The sequence below is a fragment of the Phalaenopsis equestris genome, unplaced genomic scaffold, assembly GCF_001263595.1.
Source record: "Phalaenopsis equestris unplaced genomic scaffold, ASM126359v1 Scaffold000301, whole genome shotgun sequence".
Lineage (NCBI taxonomy): Eukaryota > Viridiplantae > Streptophyta > Magnoliopsida > Asparagales > Orchidaceae > Phalaenopsis > Phalaenopsis equestris.
Window position 1 is genome coordinate 1,962,780 of NW_018164743.1, and position 18,714 is coordinate 1,981,493.

The following is an 18,714-nucleotide window of genomic DNA, read 5'->3' on the forward strand; positions in this document are numbered from 1 at the left end:
TCGGATTTTTTCATGTTAAATTGTGTTTTGTCTTTTTTTTTTAGTTTGTATGCTTTTGTTCAAAGTTTTGCTTCAGATCTCTTGAATTAGTTTGAAACTTCATCACATCTCCCCCAATTAGTGGTATCAAAGTGAGATTTTCGAAGTTCTTTGGTTCGAGTGGGAGCAATGACCGACGAAGCTAAATTCAACGTTGAGAAGTTCAATGATTTGAATTTTGCATTTTGGAAAATGTAAATTGATGATTTTTTATATAAAAAATTGTATATGATACTGGATGAAATCATCAAGAAGCCAAAATAATAACTCTGGAAAAATGGACCAAACAAATTTAGGTTTGATTCGACTTTCACTTTTCTCATTTGTTGCTTTTAATATTGTGAATTGGAGGACTATTGTTGATTTTATGATTGCACTAACAAGATTGCACGAGAAGCTTTTGACTTCAAACAAAATTCTTCTAATGAAGGGATTATTCAATATGAAAATGATGAATGACAACTGAGTGGTTAAATATTTGAATAACTTCAATACTTTGACAAATCAGTTGTGTTCTATTAGTTTCAAGTTTCATGATGAGATTGTGCCATTATTGTTCTTATCTTCATTGTTAGATAACCGAAATGGACTTGTTATTACGGTGAGTAACTCTTAGCAAATATGAAGTTAAACTTTGATGATATTGTGAGACTAGTGCTAGATGAAGAAATTCGCAATAAAGTGAGTGATGAAACTTCAAATTATACTCTGAATATCGATACCAGATGAATGAATCTAGATAGAAACACAGGCAAAGAAAGATCCAAGTCTATGAAAGAAAAGTCCATGCCAGGGAAAGAAAAGGCATATGTGATTGCTGGAACTGCGGGAAAAAAGTATAACTTAAAAAAAAAAAACAGCAAAAGCTTTGAAGAATGTTGGTGGTGGATTCCTGATAGAAAATTCTCTACAAATGCCTCCATGGATGAAATCTAAGGTGTCTCTTTTATCTTATCTTTAGATATTACTGAATTATGGATTGTAGATTCAAGTGTCTCTTTTCATGTTAAACTCGACAAAGAGGTGTTTAAAAATTATATTCAAGGTAATCTAAAGGTCTATTTGAGAGATGATAAGGTATGCAATATTGTTGAAAATTTTGACATTGATATCAGGTTTCTAAATAGATCAGTCTAGTAACTGAGTGAAGTTAGATATATTCCATGTTTGAAGAGAAAATTGATTTCTGCAAGTCAGTTTATTAGTTAGGGTATGTGACTACCTTCACAGGTGATTCATAGAAGATTACTAAAGATGCAATGGTGATGAATCTTGATAACATTGAAGACATTCTATATCTGATCAATGAGATTGTCATGACCCGATCTGAGACTTGGAATTAACCAAAGTGGTAATAGGCGGTGTGGTGGCGAAATTAAGTTTTCAATTATTTTATTTCTATCACTTAAAATTTAATATCTTAATATTAATTGAAAGATTCTCTAAAGAAAGTAATTTAATTAATAAATAAATGTTTATCTTTCAGTTTGTTATATACATTATCTCCTCTAGTATCCATCTTATTCAAAAGTTTAAACCTCGAAAAATATTAAAATAACATAATGAGTTATCTAAGATAATCCAGTGGAGCAGTCAAAATTTTAAATTACAACAACTCAAGAAAAAGAGAATAATATGTATGTTGATCTTTAATATTTCTTTATATAAATTCATATAATAATAATCTAATTAATTTATTCTTGACAGTTGCTTAATGGAAATAATCTGAAGCTTTATACACTTTAATTTTAAATTTAATTTTCAAATTTTAACCCTTAACTTTATCTTTACTTTATACTTTTAATTTAACATATTTGTCTCAGGAGCACCGTCAAACATAATCTAACACACCCCAGGCCAAGATTATTATGTCAACACAATTGTTCGTATTCTAAATTATACAAATATCTGAGACAGAAAAGTGTCTATTCACTCTTGGCCGATACTCTTTCGTTGACATAGAGGTTAGTGATCTAAATTGCACAATTGTTTGAGGTGATAGGGTGTCTACTCATCCCTTGCCGACACTCTCACGTCGGCACATTAGTTTGTGACCTAAGTTTCATAATTGTCCGATACAACAAACAACAACAACAATAACAATAATTGTCCGATATGATAAGAAAATAATTGCTTTTGCGGGTACATTGGTGTCACTATCTATACCATAAGAGGGTGAACTACTTCTCTTAGCATACATATACAATCATTTACATATACATTAATTCATTCTCCATATCATACGTTCTTTTCTTATGCGACACATTACAGTTATTTACTAATGAATAAATGTTTTTTTTTTGGAATCTAAAGGTCAATTAATAATCTAATGTATGCAACTATTTAGACAACAATTTTTAAAATTCATACTTCATGACAAACGATATGAAAAATTAGATATATTTTAATTTCATTGATATAAGAAGATAATAGTGAAAAATTGTTAGCATGAATATATTTAAAAGCAAGAAATGTTACTATAACTTAAAAATATAATTACTCACCTAAATCTAGCTTGAAATCAAATATTTTAATTTTCATATATTGCAATCAATTAATCTTAAATCTTGATTTATGTTAATAGTTAATATGATCTAACATTAATATAATACTAAACATCAAAATTTAAATTAATAAATTTAATGCTTTAATTTTAATTACCTTAAATTTTTTTCTCAAATTTTAGTGAAAAGTGTGCAAGAGCTGCTACACTAACACTCGGGTGTAGTGTCAAATAAACAAGAGTTTCCACATTACCGATGGATACGAGTAAAGAAGTTAGTCGATAAAATTAATATTCGGATAAAGACTTGGAATATAGATACTCTCATAGGTAAATTAATGGAATTAGTTGATATTATGGTTCATAGGAAGATATATATCTTATGTATTCAAGAAACTAAATGAGTTGAAAAAAAAGGCTAAGTAGATCGATAGCTTAGGTTTTAAACTTTGTTGTTCAGGTAAAAGTCAAACTAGAGATGGTATATGTGTAATTATAGATAATTGTTTCAAAGATAATTTCGTAAAAATTAATAGAATTAAAGGTAGAATTATAACCTTTAAGATTGTTGTTGATACTAAAATTTTTAATGTTATAAGTGCTTATGCTCCTCAAGTAGGTTTAGATATAAGTTCTAAAGAAAAATTCTGGAATGACCTAGAAGAATTAATACAAATGATATTTCTTGAAAAAAATATTTTTATTGGAGGAGATTTAATTGGACATGTTGGTAGAGTGCTAGAATATTTTAGAATTATATATGATGACTACGATTTTAAAGTTTTTAATGAAAAAAGTAGAGATTAATTTTTTTGCTTTAGTGTATGATTTTGTTATTACTAATACTTTATTTAAGAAAAGAATTGAGCATGTTATTACTTTTAAGAATAGCTCTAATAATATACAAATTATTTATTTTCTTATGAGAAAAAGATATCGTCGAGAACTTAAAGATTGTAAGGTCATTTTAAATGAGAATTTAAGTACTCAACATCTATTATAAGTTCTAGAGTTGTAAGATAAATAATACTAGGAATCATTATCATAAAATTAAATGATGACAACTAAAAGACAAATAAAATTATTTTTATGAGTAAACTATAAGATTTCAAGATTTGGGATGTTCATGAAGAAGCAAATTTTATGTGAGATAAAGTAACACACTATTAAACAAGTGCACTATTAAACAAGTGTAAACAAGTGACAAAAGATGTACTTAGAGAATCAAAAGAAAAAAATTTTTATAAATAAAAATAGCTGGTGATAAAATAATAATGTGCAAGAAAAGATAAAATATAAGAAGTTGTGTTATAAAAATTAATTTAAATGTAACCTTAGAGAGCTAAGAAAAATATAAGGTGGTTCGTAGGGAGTATAAGAAAACAATTTGTGACGCTTAAAATTTCTGTTTTTAATGATTTTTATAATAGCTTAGATATTAAAGATGGTGAAATATATATATATATAAAATAGACAAACAAAGGGAAAATAAAAGTAAAGATTTAACTTTTCTTAGAGGAAGATATCAGCATAGGTGGGTGAGCTATTCTGATAAACTTTTTAATAAAGTTCTTGAAAGTACGATAGAACTTAGTGATATTAATATCGTTAATAATAATAAAAAATATTATTTTTACCATCGCATTAGTAAAAATGAAGTTGATGTGCCTTTGAAGAAAATCAAAGGTGGAAAATTAGTAGGACCTGATGATATCCCAATTGAAGTAAAAATATTTAGGGGATTGGGTAGCTTCTTGGCTTACTAAATTCTTTAATATTATTATAAAAATTAAAAGATGTCTGAGGAGTGGTGGAAGTCATTTTGGATATATGCGGGGCAGGTTTCCTATGGAAGTTGTACATTTATTGAGAGGATCCATGAAGAAGTACAAACAAAAAAAGGAGGATCTATATATGATTTTTGTTGATTCAGAAAAAAGCATATGATAAGGTTCTAAGAGAAGCCCTTTGGAGAGTTTTAGAGAAGAAATATTTTGATATTACTAATATTCAAGTCATTAAAGATATGTATACTAGAATTGTTATTTGTGTCCGAATAGGAGGATTGACCAAATGTTTTCCTATTTCAGTTGGATTACATCAAGGATCAGCTTTAGGCCCATATTTTTTTGCTTTAGTTATGGATGCTCTTACCTTACATTTACAGGAGGATGTACCTTGGTGTTTGCTTTTCGCTGATGATATCTTTCTTGTGGATAAGACTAGAGAAAAAGTTCATGAAAAACTTGAATTATGGATGTCAACATTGGAGTCTAAAGGCTTTAATTTAGGTAGAACTAAAACTGATTACGTAGAATGTAATTTTAGTAGTGGCGTCTCTAGTGGCAGAGTTGTAAATATGGGTGATCATATCATTAAAATGTGTGAATTTTTTAGATATCTGGTCTATTGTTCAAAGTGATGGTGATATAGTTGATGTAATTAGTAGAATTGAAGTTGGTTGAAGTGAAGGAATGCATCGAGCCTATTGAGTGATTGAAAAGTGCTGCTTAGATTGAAAGGAAAGTTTATAAGTGGGTGGTGAGACTTGCAATGCTCTATGGCGTAGAATGTTGGTTTTTAAAAGAGAAGCATAAAACAAAGTTAAGTGTTGCTAAGATGAGAGTGCTTGGGTGGATGAGTGGCTTGACACTTAGAGACAAAATGCAAAATGAATGTATTTGTGATAAGGTTGGTGTAGCTCTAGTGGCGGACAATATTAGAGAGAGTTGTCTTTGATGGTTTGGTCACATTAAGCGTCGACCATCTGATGATCCGGTTAGGAGAGTGATACTGGAGTTAAACCAATCTACGACGCAAGAACGAATTTATTAATAGCTCAAAAAACGGTTATAATGATTACTCAAAAGAAAGAAAGACACTGCGCAAATCAAAACATTATAACAAAGATTCAACACGTAAAGGGTCAACAAGCTCACTGAGGAGGGAGTTCAGAGAGATGATGTTGGGGGGGTGGCTGCGGTGAAGGCTTGAGCGATGTCGGGTGAAAGTAAATCAACACTTGTTGAGGCATCAAACCGTAGCCAAAGGAAGTGGGAACATCGCCGAAGACCAGAATCCGGAGGCAGTGGGAAAAGGCGGCCGAAGCCATGGAACGGAGGCACAGATGGTTGTCGAAGCGGAGGAGCAGAGACATGGATGGGAGCGAAGCCGAGGAGCGGCGGAACGAACGACCAAGGGCTACAAGAAGGTTTGGGACAACAGTTGGAGGCGCCGGAAGGCTCGTTGGGGGGCTGCTTCCTGCTGTGAGGAAAGCGACAGTGGCTGTGGACTGCAGGTGGTGGTGTGTTGCAACGTTGGGAGGTGCTGGGAGGACCTCAAGGAGACTACGACCTGTTGGGGATGAGTTGACAAAGGAAATGAAGGTAGAGGAACTGCCGGTTGGATGACTGGATGGGCAATAGAAGGTTGAGGCTGCCTGCAGTGGAGCTGCAGGGGGATTCACGCTAGTTCGGGTGGCAACTGGTGACTGCAGCCCTGCAGAAAAGCTACATGAACTTGGCGGGAAGCATAGGGGACGACAGGTTTCTGTGGTTTTGGGTTAGCAGTGAGATTGTCTTCTGTGCTGGAGATAGGCTGGAACGACGGCGAGTTGCGGGATTGCATGTGAGAGTCAGGATAGCGAAGATAAACACTGCTTCCGAGGGGGTACAACCAAAGCAACTTCATCGACGTCGGATACAACTCCCGAGAGGGAAAATATTCCGACAAAACTAAATTCAAATTTCAAAACTAAGAGCCTTACCCCAGACACAATACCTCTTATTTATAAAAGACTTTACTCAATTTTATAAAACATTAAAATAGGAAATGATAATATTAGATTTTATAATTTAGATAATGATTTTAAAATAGGGAAGAAAATAAATTTAGATTTCATATTCAATGGAAGAGTTATAAAATTAAGAGGGTAAAATCATATTTTGGTTTTTAGGGAAAGGTTATAGAATTAGGAAAGGTTTAGGGGGACAAGAAAGGAAAGAAAAAAAAAGGAAAGACGAGAAGCCCCGCACCACCCCCACGCACCCGCCCGCATTAGAGAGCAGATGTTTTAGATTCGACTTATGTTAATGAAGACAAAGGTAAACCTAAAAAGACTTGGGTATATTGTATGAACAACTTTCTTAATTTATTAGAATTAAATAAAAATATGACAATCAATAGGATGCAATGGAGGAAAATGATTCATGTAGCTGACCCCACTTAGTGGGATAAAGGCTTATTGTTGTTGTTGTTGTGCTGTCGTCTACTCTTCTCATTTCAATCCAAATATCAATTCTTCTCTACATTATGATTTCTATCTTTAATTTATAAAACGATAATCACTAAGACTCAAATAAATATATTGAATTCCATAATAACAATTAAAGTCTAACATTCACTACTTCAAAACTGCTCGGTCAAAAATCTAAAATTTGCTCCGCATTGATTTTCTAACATTAATTAACATGAATATAAATTAATAATTAATTATTCAATTAATTTAACTAAATCCTAAAAATAGAATAAATAAATAAATAAATAAATTAAAACTAAACCTTATACTCACATTAAAGGTCACGACTGCCTTACACTTCCCCCCTTTCTCATGATGCAAGTGAGTTACCTCCTTTTTTGCTTGAACCCATGCAGATCATACTCAATCCCTCCCTTTCTCTTGTGCTCTCACCCAAACATGATGCGCGATGCTTACTCCTTCACTTGAGCAAACTCTTCTCTTCTTCCTTTTCGGTTTGGCTAGGACATGAGCTGCTCGATGCTTCTTTTCTTCGCACATTAGGGCTCGAGAGCTTCTTTTCGAAAATCAGTTATCTCTCACAAGCCTTAGCGTCGGCTCCCCCTCCTTCCTTCTTTATTTGTTCCTACACACAGTTGGGGTTTGCGCCATCTCTTCTTCTACTTCAATTCTTCCTTCCAAAAGCCAACACTGCGGCAACGGTGACTCCTCGCCTCCACTTCTTTTACACACGCAAAGTGAATTTCCCTAGATGTAGACCATTCTTCCTTTTCTTCTATCCCTTCTTAGTTCAGCTCGTCACCTACAGTCAAGGAAAACTAGACGCGACAACACTCCCCTCCGCTTACCTTCTTGCTCTCTCATTCACTCTATTTCTTCTAATTTCCCCCTTCTCCAATTCAACAAGTGTAACTTATTCTCTCACTTACGAAAGGGTTGAAATGATTGGTCGAACTGACATTAAACTCATTAAAATTTCTTTTCTTATGTTTCATTTGATTTTATTTACTTTTCAGTTATTATAATTTCTTATAAGAAATTCATTTTCAAAATTCATGAATTTTACAAAAGCTAACCACTATGCAAATGAAACATAAAGTATCCAAAAATCTTTAAAAAATGTCTAATTCCGATTAAATGATAACAAAAGCAAATAAGATAAGTTCAACATTGAGGTATGATAATTCAACTGAACAATCCACAAACATTTGAAACATAATATTATAACTAAAATAACACCACTTCCTAAACCGGATAACATAACTAATACAACTCTCAACTTCTAAAATCAATGTATATAAAGATACTCAACAACAAATAACTAATATAACACCCAAATGATAAATCACTTCTCAAACTCAATTAGCATCTGTGTCAGTGGCGATAGGTTCTTTGGGTTCCTTATGATTTAAGGAATAAACTCTTGGTCGAATGTTCTACCATGATTGCTCGTTTCGAGACACAATATCGGTTGTTATCATCTTCTTTTGACTACTTCTAAATGTTGATCCCTTCTAAGAATTCTCGAGTTGAACCACCTTAGTGAGTTATCTTTTGGTATGGATATCTGGGTAGAAATAGGGTAGTTTCTCATAGGATGTTCAGATTGTTTGCATAAGTAACATCCCTTATAGCCAAATAAACATTCACCATAGTGTAGCTTCCCATACTAAACACAAGGCTTTGTGGTGTTGCTACCAGCTTGGTTGTTATCTCCATTAGTATAGGATTTTATCTTCTTCCCATTAGACTCTCCAGAATGAACTATTAGTGCTACTTCTTTCAAGCTCATTCTCTTATATGAATAATCCCTATGGTTTGAGTCTATTGAAATTCAATTTTCACTCACTTATCTCTCTCCGCCATCATTGAATATTTTTCAATCCCAAGTGGCATTAATGACTGCCTGGTTGAATCCTTCAATCCAATAAGAAGCATATGTCATTTCTCTTATGCATTTGGCATGAGTTGTAATGCATACCCCGCGAGCATAGTAAACTCCGCTTCATACTGCATAACTGATCAATCTTCCTGCATCATTCTAATCAACTTATCCCGCATCTTTCTTCTAGCTGACAGTGGTACGAACCAATCTCTGAAAGTGTTCACGAACTCCTACTGCATCAAGTGGCTAGGTCGATCACCAAACCTCTCCTACAACTACGCTTGCCATCATCTCTTTGCTTCCTCCTCAAATGAAAAAGTAGCTTGCTTAACTCTCCTCTCCGATGGACATGCCATACTATTCATGATTTTTTTCTACCCTCCCTTCTCATGAAAATAACGATGGTCTCATATCTCGAAATAACTTCAAATATTTATAAATTTGTGCTTTTTCACTGCTACTAGTTTGAGACTGAGAATTCCTAATCAGCTGATTCACATCAATCATCTTATCATAAAAAGTAATTACTCCAACTATGATATTCTGAGACATCAGTTCCTACATTATCATTCATAATTTTTTCCTTCCGCTTATACAAAATTCTGAAATAAAAGCAAAATAACTTAATTACTCAGTTAAATTTCAATTATACTATTTATAACTTTGATCAATCGTCCTAATGACTCTTTCGATCATGATTAAACCCAAATTTGTCTCTGACACCACCTTTGTCATCCTGACACGAAATTTTGAATTAACCAATGTGTGAACAAATGGTCAAATGGTGAAATTAAACATTCAATTATTTTATTTCTATCACTTAAAGTTTAATATCTAAATATTAATTGAAAGATCCATTAAAGAAAACAATTTAGTTAACAAATAACTTTAATATGATCTAAAGTTAATTTTATACTAAATATCAATTTTTAATTAAAAAATTTAAAAATTTAATTTTCGTTACCTTAAACATTTTTCCTCCACCGTAATCTACTCTGCTCATTTCAAACCAAATATCAATTCTTGTTTACTTTTTAATTTTTACCATTAATTCATAAAAAAATAATCATTACGATTTATGTTGAATTCTTGATTAAGAATTAAACTCTAATCTGCACTGCTTCAAAACTCCCCGATCCAGAATATGAAATTCGCTCCACCTTGAATATGTAACATTAATTAACATAAATCTAATTTAATACATGGTTTTTCCATTAATTTAACTAAATAATAAAACAATGAATAAATAAATAAATTAATTAAAATTAAACCTTGAACTCACCTTAAAGGTCATGACTTCCCCCTTCTCATGCACGCAAGCGAGCCACCTCTTATGCTCGAACTCACGTAGATTAGATTCAATCCATCCTTTTCTCTTATGGTCGCACTTGCACAGGATGCGTGATGCTTCCTCCATGCTAGCAAACCCTACTCTTCTTCCTTTTTGGTTTGACTAGGGCATGAGCTGCTCGACGCCTCTTCTTTGCACATTAGGGCTCGAGAGTTTTTCAAAAGTTAGTGATCTCCCGCAAGTCATAGTGTCGTTTCCTTCTTCCTTCTTCCTTCTTTGTTCCTACACTCACGTAGTTAGGGTTTTGTGTCGTCTCCTTTTTGGCTTTGTTGCTTCCTTCCACAATGGAACACCGCAGCAGTGGTGACTGCATGACTCCACTTCCTTCAGACATGCAAAGTGACTTGTCGTAGATGAAGAAGAGTCTTCTTTTTCTTCTTCCTTTTTTGAGTTTCGTCCGTCACCTACATGAAAAGATAATTGGACTGGACAACACTCCCCTCTGCTTCCCTTCTCGCTCTCTCATTCACCAGGGTTGATACAGATCTTTGGCACAGTAACTCAAAAGAGCGAGAGTTTGTTATAGATGATGAGATACAGTCATTAATGTCAAATGAGACATGCGAATTTGCAGAACTATCAAATAACAAAAATGCATTGCATAAAAAGTGAGCTTAGAGACAAAAAAGAATCAGATGGTTGCACACACTACAAGTAAAATTTGTTGTGAAAGGATTTTGACCAAAGTAAGGAGTTTACTACACTGAGGTATTTTTTTCTGTAGTGAAGATGACGACTATCAGAGTTATGTTGAGCGTAGTAACAATAAAAAATCTATAACTGGAGCAGATAAATGTGAAGACAACCTTCTTACATGGTGACTTAGCAGAAGAACTGTACATAGTGCAACCATAGAGATATGAATTTCTGAAAAATAAGATATGATCTGTAGGTTGAAGAACTTTTATGACTTAAAACTAATACAGACAGTGGTACATGTGATTTGAAAAACTTATATTAGACAGTGGGTACATGTAGTGTTAATTAGATCATTGCTACTTCATTAAAGATTTTGATAATTACTACATTATTTTCTATTGTACATGAATGATATATTGATTGCTGGATCAAATATGAAGAATATCAGGAACTTGAAGGAGCAATTATCAAAGAAGCTTGAAATGATGGATTTAGATTTAACCAATAAAAATCCTCAGTGTGAGAGTCATTACAGACAGGAGTGCAGGTAAATTGAAGTTGTCTCAAGCAGAATATGTTGAGCCTACACAGATTTAATATGAGGCAAAAGTTGTTTGCACTCCTTTAGGTAGTCATTTTAGACTATCCAAGGAACAATTATCTAAGTTTGAAGTAGAGCAAACACAAATGAAAAGAACTCCCTATGCTTCAGCTATTGGAAGTTTGATGCATGTGATGATATGTGTAAGACTAGATATTGAACATGTGTTGGGAATTGTCAGTGGATACATGAGTAATCCAAGTAAACATCATTGAGAGGCTGTGAAGTGGATTCTCGGATACTTGAAAGAATTAATTAACAAAGCTCTTTGTTTCAGAATTGAATGGATTAATCTATAGAGATATGTAGATTCAAATCTCGCAGGAGATAATAATGGTATATGAAATACTTTATTTTGGGAAACACAATAGTGGTTGTGTTTTCAAGTTACTGAAGATTTTTTCTCTATCAACTACGGGAGCTATCTCTGAGGCTAGCTAGGAAATAATTTAGTTACAAAACTTTATGAAAAAACTTGATAAGGAGCAATAATGTGGAAAGCTTTACAAGAAATGTCGCATTTCATGTCATGACAAAATACATTAAGCTAAAGTATTATTTTATTCTTTCATTCTTAGAAGACAACAATTATATATGGAGAAGATACACAAAGCTTAAAATTTTGTAGATATGTTGACTGAAGGCTGTAATAGTTGAGAAACTGAAGCTAAGTTTTGCTTCAGTTGGAGTTCAAGAAGATTGAGACTGATGAGTCGCACCCCATAACTATGAAAATGTTTTAGATTTGGAGAATCAATGTTGATTGCAATTAGTTTCTAAGTGAGATATTATCATTATGTGGCCTGAATGTGGCATGCAATTGTTCAATTAGAGCTCTTAGTTTCGTCGTTCAAGTTTGACTGTGAGTTTGCCGGGGGAGGGGGTATGGGGTTGGTTTCCACCCGTATTGGGTTTGGGGCACGTCACCCCCAAAACTTTGTTTTCTTGTACCTAGCACCTAAGCGCTCAGAAGATAGTGTTCCAATGCTTAATCATGGTTCAGAACCTGAGAGCACCACACTCCAGCGCCCGGAGGGGAGCACCAAAGGGCCCTAGTACTGTGACTGGTAGTGCCGTGACACCCATTTCAGATTCAAAACCCGAGAATGTAGCACTGTAGCGCTCCTGATGCAGCACCCCGGTGCCCATTAAAGCTTCGCATCACTATATCACAACAATCTGATGTCCGTAATTGAATTTGAGTCGTGCTCCTATTAAAGTTTCTGTTTTGCTAATTGGAGGGAATTTGATTTTGATTTCTCTTGTGATGAGGAGATGATGGGAGCGTCCTGAAGCGTTCCAAAGTTTGGAGGGACTTGAATGTGGTGTAAATGTGTAATTTATATAATTCTCCTCATTTTCTTCGTTGTTTATTTGTTAGTGCGGCGTGGCTTCCTGTTTTTTTTCCCGTTATCGGGTTTTTCACGTTAAATTTTGTGTTTGCTATATAATTTTATTCTGTATACTTCTGTTCAAAATTTTGCTTTGGATATCTTGAATCATTTTTTGAATTTTCATCACATCTCCCCCAACAATTATGTCATCTGATTCAACTCCTGATTGAACTTCATTTGAACCTTGAATCAGACCTCTTAACTTCTCCTTCATTGTCAAACTCAATTTTTTGAATCTCGCTTACTATTAATAGCACCAACCAACAACACCCTCTCTATTAGGTATCCCTCGTTCCCAATCATCTCGATTAACCGTAATGACTCAATGATACGCCCCTCTTAGAGGCATTGAATTCAGCATGATGTTGAGTTGGCTCCAACTTCTTGTTCGAATGTCTAATCTTGTGGGCAGGCAAGCCAATACCTCTAGTTGCCTTGACAATGAATAATGGAGTTAGGCCTCTAACTGTAAACTTCTCAGTCCCCACTCCTTTATTAGAATTGGAGGGCCTTTGCCCCTAGAAGAAGAATATAATGACAACCAGATTTTCTCCACAATCCATAAATCAGATCATGTAATAAACCAAAAAAAATGAAATGCTAAATTTTAGTAGTTCCATTAAGTTAGCTGGATTTGTTTAGTAATCAGAAATAATTTTAAACTCGATAAATCCATTCAAAATGCACTCTAATGTAAAGATATTTTTTTCGCACAATGACAAAAAAATCTTTGTTTTTCAAATTCCTGTTACCATCTAGGAGTAACCAATGAGCTTAACGTTGCATTCAGAAGCTGATATTTTTTAGGCAGAATTACGTAGATACCACTCAATTCTTTTATTTATTTTTTTTATATTTTAAATTTTTCATTCCACTCAATTCTTATGTATTTACATATTCAACCCCCTAAACTTTAATCTTTGCATACATGTCATCTTCCCCTTGCATGTAAAGCGGTATTTCACTTTTTAAAAGTTAAAATGATGGTATTTTTTATGTGATATGAAACATTTGGGTGGTATAAATGTGAAAGTCATTTGGGTGGTATGAAACATTTGGGTGGTATAAATGTGAAAGTGTAAATTTTAGTTGTTAGACATGTAAATACATAAGATTTTGGTGGTATGTATGTAAATGCCCCTTTTTTCTACTGTTTTAATAACATTTTAACACCATGCTTGGCCTGTGAAGGTCATCCTGATTCTAAGTTTGAAACTATTTTCTGGTAGCATACAATAAATGGAATCACCTTGAAAAGAACGTTCAAAACTGTAATTTCAGTTACTAATAGATGATGATTAGCTTCTTGCTTCTTGCTTCCTGCAGACAAACGATTATTGTGCCATTCCTCAGTATCTAAAAGATCAAGTCACCGAAAGATATCCTGGTGCAAGACGAGCCATAATGAAATCCGGAGGTGATTTCCCTTTCCTTTCTCGTCCGGATGAGGTTAACCTATACCTTCAGGTACCTAAATCTTTCATTTTTTATAGATCTCCCCATCCTTCACTTTCTCCTAAGTAAAATAAAAAAATAAAAATATTAACAGCTTCATCTAAGACGCGTCGGAGTCGAAGCCAAGCAGGACCAAATCTCCGGCGCTTCAAATGATGGTAACGCGGGGAGTCTGTATGATGATAAACATGGCAAGCGCGAGGAAGATCCCCAGGAAGGCCAAGGAAGCTCCGGTTCGCATTTTGAAAGCCAAGAACCACAGTCCTCAAACAGTGCTGAGAAATCTCATGATACTAATGGAAACCAAAATGAAGACGGTCCCTCGGTAGACCAAGGAAGCTGTGATTTACCTGAAACCTGTAGCTTAGGGGAGCAGTTCTTAAGCATTATAAGCATGAATCAGATGGCTTTAGCTGTAATCACCCTCTTTGTGCATGCCTCATCATCCATTCTGTTGATGATTCAGTTGAACTTAGGTGTGTCATGCACTGCAAATACATTTAAGGCTTAGGTCCCTTGTGTAAATTTCCAGCAGTTACAACCTTGGAAGGTTTATTGATTGTTTTATCAAAGTTGGATATGGAGTGAAAAGTCCTTCATTGGGGGAATCATCAGTTGTATTTATTGAATTATGGTTCTTGCTTCAAATGGAAGAGGTTTGTGTGAAAAATTGCCAGGAGATACAGATCTTCGAATTGAGTTAGGTGTTCTAGTTTAACATTGACAATTGCTTTGATGTTGGGTGTTGCATCTTGGTTAGTAATAAGTGTGGTCATCATTAGTCTTGTCCCAATTTTATTTTAGGCCGAATTTATAATTTTAGATTTTCATTCATCCATGTTATGGGGTACATCTTGCATTAAGATATTTATTTCAAGCAGAGTTTTTATTGGTTTTAGTTTCTATTTATTTTAGAGTTTAAAAGGTTAAGAGTTGAGCAATCATGTATTTTCTTTCACTCCATATTTCCTCTATTATCATCTCTCACATTGGTTGGAGAAAATATTACTTGTGAACGACGGATGTGCGGACGACGGTGTGGACCGCGTCATGCTGCCGAACGCACGGTATGATGCAATCCATGTCGTCGGCTGCACGTAATATTTTCTACATTTCCTGTAACTCTATTATTAAGAGTTGTCGGGTTAACCCGTATGTGAGGCCGGCACATGATTTATATTATGGAGTGTTGTTTTCTTTTTATAAAATAATATCATCACGATAATATGTATACACACACACGCACGTGTGCACACACAAATATTTGGAGTGTCGCTCGATGTGTGAATGTCAAGTTTCCATCTATTTGTGTATTTTAATCATTTGTGATATGTTTATATTGATTGGTAAAATCTAATCATTTGTCTTTATCATTGATATTCCTCATTAAAAAAATAGGATATTTTTAAACTATTTTGTTTAATTTTACAAAGCAATATAATTAAAATAATTTTTTCATGCATGCCAATGAGTTCTTATTTATATGACATCTGCAAGCATTGCTGACAATTCTTTCATATTTATATGTATAAAGCACATATAATTAACATTACATCAAGCATACAATTATTTTTTTTTATTCAAAAGCAATTTATTTATTTTTCATAAAGTTATGATATTTAAGCGTTCTAAAATGAAAAATATCAAAATTTTGATGTTAGATTTGTGATGTATATATTTATATATTTAGTATATTAATTTTTAAATTTATTTCTATAACAACATGACTTCTAAGCAAATCTATAAATTTAAATATTATAATCATACATACATAGAGTTTAGAAAAATACATATAAACCCCCTAAAAGAAAGGAAAAATATTACATCAGGACTCCTGACATAGAGCTACGTTCGAAGTTTACTGATATGCAAACACGTGACTTCAAATAAACGCCCGCGCTTTTTCGTGGTCCGGCCCGGTAACACAGGAGAATATTCCTCTTGTGTTATTTTGCGTTATTTAGGTGTTATTGTGGTGCTATTGATGTGTTAATGTGTTGTTATAACACCGAGAATATTCTCATAACACAATAGCACATGAGAACCACCACAATAACACCTGAATAATGCAGAATAACACGAGAGAAATATTTCCCTTCGCTAAAATGATTTTTTTTAATTTTAATGTCACCTTCACGTGTCTGCATATCAGTGCACTCTGAACGTAGCTCTACGTTAGAAGTCCTTGTATAATATTTTTTTTCAAAAAAAAAAATCCTCCTGGTGTTGTACCAGGTGGCAAAAGTCGGGAGGGTGTCGGGTGTAAATGGCAACTCCGGGAATTGTTGCTTATCGGTTTGCAAGACGCTTTTAAAAATCCAAGATAATTTATATTATAATTTTTTGTGTTGATTTTATTAGTTAAAATATTCCCGAAAACAACACAAATAGGAGCATTTATTTACCAACAAGTCCTATGCATTTTATAAATCTAACGCTTCAACTTCACTTTTTATATTTATACTTCCCAACTCTCACATGAAATTGAGAAAAAAAAAATCATTTTTTTTAATTTTTAAGTGGAATACAAATTTTCATGTATAAATAAAGGGCATATATGTCAAAAGTTAAAGTTTGAGATAGGTAAATACATTGGAATTGAGTGATATGTTTGTAAATGTTCCCACATTTTCATAAGATAAGGCAAATCCAAGGGTTGGAATTAATATTAGTTTTAGTGTTGGTAAAGTCACATTTAATTTCTTATATCCTATATCCTATCTCCCAATACATTTAAGTAGGAATATTTACATACACACCTCTCAATTTCTATGTAATTGCATATCTCAAACTATCTCACACCTAAACTTTATGTTTTGCATATATACCGCCTCATTATACCGCCTCATATACACATGAAAAGTTGTATTTCTTTTTTTTTAAAGTTAAAATAGTAATATTTTGATGTAATAAGAATGATTTGGGAGGTAGAAATTATTTCTTCTGATTAAAATTTTTTAAAAAATTAGGAAACTTTTTAAGAAATTTTATGATTATATGAATAATTTTTTTATTTTTAATTAATTTTCAATTAATTCTAAAAAATCAAAAAAAAAAAATATTAAGTTGTTTTTTAAAATTTTTGAAAATTTTTCCTAAGAGTGGCAAATAACTTGAGAAACCTTTAAGAAAAATTGAGATCATTTTAAATTAAATTGAATTTTCTAAAAGTTTGAGCTATTTTGGTAATTCTAAATAAATTTAAAAGTAATTCAATTTCAAAAACTATGAAATTTACTTCTATGAAAATTGAGAACTTTTTTATTTGATTTGATTTTTTTTTTTTATGAATTCTTTAGTGTTTTTATTTATTTAAAAAATTTAATTCTAGAACTAATTAAATATCAAATTAACTCAGAAATTACAAAAATTTTATGTGACTTTGGGGATTCCTCTTAGTTTGCCATAAATTTTTTTATAATTATGTGACCATTAATTAATTTTTTATGTTTTATTTAAATATTTAATCAATCATTAAATTAATTAATTAATTTAATTAATTATATTCATTATTGTTATTTTTACTATTACTATATTTCTATTTTAAAATTTTAATTTGAATTAAATTTTTTTGTTGATATGAATTTTAGTTTGTTCTCATTTTTATATTTCCTTTTTTATTTTAATTTTCTTTATAGTTAATAACAATAATATTATTATTCATTATTTTATATTTTCTTTTGTATTTAATTATCTTTAATTTTTATAGGCTTAAATTTAAGTCTAGAAGGCTGATTTTTATGAAGTTTGCATTTGATTAGTGAATGGTTAATGCTATGTAAGATGTGACTTTCTATATACAAATTTACTAGGCTTTAAAATTTATGCCTTATTATTTGATTGGGTTATTTTAAAAACTTTATATTGTTAATTCAACATCATTTAAATAAAATTAAATTAATTAACTAATTAGTTGTAAGACAAAATTGCTATCAAGTTTCCTTTAAAGTAATTGGTCATAATGTAAGACAAATCTTGCATGATTAAGGATGATGCTACTGATGATAAAGAAAGTACATCACTTTTACGTTTAAAACCATATTTCATATATTTGAATTGTATCTCTTGATAATGCCTCAAGTGCTGACATTTTTTCTTCTTTTTCAAGCCTATATATTCTTGTTTGTGTTTGGATTTGTATGATTTTGCACCTTGCTAAACAATATGTTGAACTCTTTTTAAATATCTTATCAGTCTTCTATAAAAAAAAACTTTTTTTTATTAAAATACGGTATTTTCATAAAAAATGGATAAATATCATGTTTTAAAAAGAAGTTATCTCATTTTTTACTCTCAGTATAAAATACCATTCAATCTAATTTCACTTGCTCTTGGAATATGAGGGTTAAGTATATGAAGTACCCATTTACAACTTTTCTTAGCTCACTTGTATATACTTTCATTCTAAAGTTCATGTACTTAATAATGGCCTCAATATCAAACACTTTTTAAAACTCTTTATTGGAAATCACTTTAACTTGTGTTGGTCAGTTGTGGACATGCGATTTCTTTCTGGAAAATGCTCTATCTTTTCATCATCATCACTTTAAACAACTTATTTATCAAGATAATTCTATAGCGAGAATGGA

General features: G+C 32.4%; 1 protein-coding gene across 3 annotated transcripts in view; it reads left to right on the top strand.

Moving 5' to 3' along the window:
- Positions 1 to 15,002, top strand: part of LOC110025526 (maspardin) — a 48,430-nt gene extending 33,428 nt beyond the window's left edge. For all 3 annotated transcript variants that reach the window (XM_020726069.1, XM_020726067.1, XM_020726068.1), the window contains 2 exons: positions 13,997 to 14,137; positions 14,220 to 15,002. In XM_020726069.1, the coding sequence (XP_020581728.1) occupies positions 13,997 to 14,137; positions 14,220 to 14,636 (558 nt within the window). In that variant the 3' untranslated portion in view covers positions 14,637 to 15,002. The remainder of the gene's footprint in view (positions 1 to 13,996; positions 14,138 to 14,219) is intronic.
- The last annotated feature ends 3,712 nt before the right edge of the window (positions 15,003 to 18,714 follow it).